At 43.5% G+C, this 1,847-nt stretch overlaps 1 protein-coding gene across 1 annotated transcript; it reads left to right on the plus strand.

Moving 5' to 3' along the window:
- The first annotated feature begins 761 nt into the window (after nucleotides 1-761).
- On the plus strand, nucleotides 762-1,347 carry LOC123397049 (DNA damage-binding protein 2-like). The gene is made up of 3 exons (XM_045091753.1): nucleotides 762-883; nucleotides 964-1,084; nucleotides 1,252-1,347. The coding sequence occupies exons 1-3, from the start codon at nucleotides 801-803 to the stop codon at nucleotides 1,345-1,347; spliced, it is 300 nt and encodes a 99-aa protein (XP_044947688.1). The 5' UTR covers nucleotides 762-800.
- The last annotated feature ends 500 nt before the right edge of the window (nucleotides 1,348-1,847 follow it).

Raw genomic sequence — 1,847 nt, forward strand, 5'->3', positions numbered from 1 at the left:
GCGCAGGTATGTCCCTTCCCTCTTCCCACCTCATCTCTCGTCGCCCCCTCGCCTTCTTCTCCTTTCGATGCCGGCCTGAGCCGCGCCCCGCCATGGCGGTCGATGGCGGCCAGGACCGCCCCGCCTCAAGCCCCCAGCACGGCGGCAAGGACCAGCACACCCGCCGTAGGCCCCCAGCACGACGGCCAGGACCACCCCGCCGCAGGCCCTCAGCACGACGGCCAGGACCGGCACGCCCGCCTCGGGCACTCCCTTCTTGAGCACCTCATGCCCTCCCTGTTGTTCCTCTTTCTGTGCAGACAAAACTGCTCCACCATGGATCCATGGCCATAGCCTAAATCTTCTTGTCAAACTATAAATCGCTAACGGTGGCTATAGCAGAGGTATGTAGCCCCTTGAAAGCCAAATCACTAACAAGGCCGATGAAATGAACTTGCCCTTGTTCACATATGTGTTTCTCTGTCTGCCACCAAACTGCAAAGCTGTTCTTTTATTCAGTTCATAAGCAGACATCGTTTTTAGCAATGTTTTATTCAATTCATAAGCAGACATCGTTTTTAGCAAAGTTTTAGTTTGTTGGTCTCCCAAAACCAGATGTGGTCTTGCATTCCAGTTCTCAAAAGGGTTCGTGATGGGGTTCCAAAGTTTAGCTTAGCCTAGAATTGCAGCCTTGCAGGCAATCGATTTACTTATATAGTCCGGGCTATAAACTAACTTCATGGAAGATACTTAATTTGAAATGAGAAGTATTTAACATATGAAACACTTATGAATTCAGAATTTTTAGAAGCTGCTACTCCATGATGGGGAATTGGGATTATGTTAAGCTGCATGAGAAGATTACTTATGATTCTGTGCACTCCTACATTGTGAACAGTATGAAGTAAGAGCTTTAGCTTGATGGCTATTATTCGTTCCCTTATCCAAGGATGAAATATGGCAACTTGATATGATCTTATTCAGGTTTGACACTGCAAATGATGGAGTGCTATACACAGCTTCTTCTGATGGGACTATCAGCAGCACAGACTTGGACACTGGAATTGGCTCGCCCTTGTTAAATCTCAACCCAGATGGTTGGAGTGTAAGTTATCTCCATTGCTATCTGATCAAGCTTATATTGCATTTCAATCTTATCTCAACGCTTCTTGTGCTGTGTTAGGCAAACATTTGTTTGCATTGTTTTCTTTTTTTTCTTTTTGCATCCACTTTGGGCTTGATTTAATCAACCCTGATTGTTGCTTTTAACAGGGTCCAAGCACTTGGCGCATGATATACGGAATGGACTTAAACATCGAGAAAGGTCTTCTTTTGGTGGCGGATAGTTTTGGGTTCCTTTACTTGTGAGTAAATGAGCACTCCTAGGAGTTGTTTGATACCTCATGTGAGATTAATAGCTTACATGCACTATATGCAGCTCCTTTTGAAACTGTTGACTTGGATGCTAATATGGTTTATTCATGCATTACGCTTGGCAACTCAATTCCAAATGGAGTTACCAGTGATGAGTTCCTATTTTCATTTGAGTTCAAGATATATCTGTATACTGTCATATGTGATTCAGGGATATCATTGTGCATTGTCATATATGACATACCATACACACCTTTGTTGTATCAGAGTATCTTCCATGTTTGCTATATATATGTTTTACACCCTTAATTCTTGCAGATTGGATGGACGGTCGAAGGAAAGAATCGGGCAACCAATTATTTGCTATATGTTCGCTTTATTATTAGGGAGAGATAATATTTGAAAAGAAAAATGAGAGTACGACCAAGGAGAAGGATTGATAATGGAGATTTCATTCGTGATGAGCCAATAGTAGAACGACACATGGAGAAGAG

The sequence above is a fragment of the Hordeum vulgare genome, chromosome 5H (genome assembly GCF_904849725.1).
Source record: "Hordeum vulgare subsp. vulgare chromosome 5H, MorexV3_pseudomolecules_assembly, whole genome shotgun sequence".
NCBI classification, from domain to species: Eukaryota; Viridiplantae; Streptophyta; class Magnoliopsida; order Poales; family Poaceae; genus Hordeum; species Hordeum vulgare.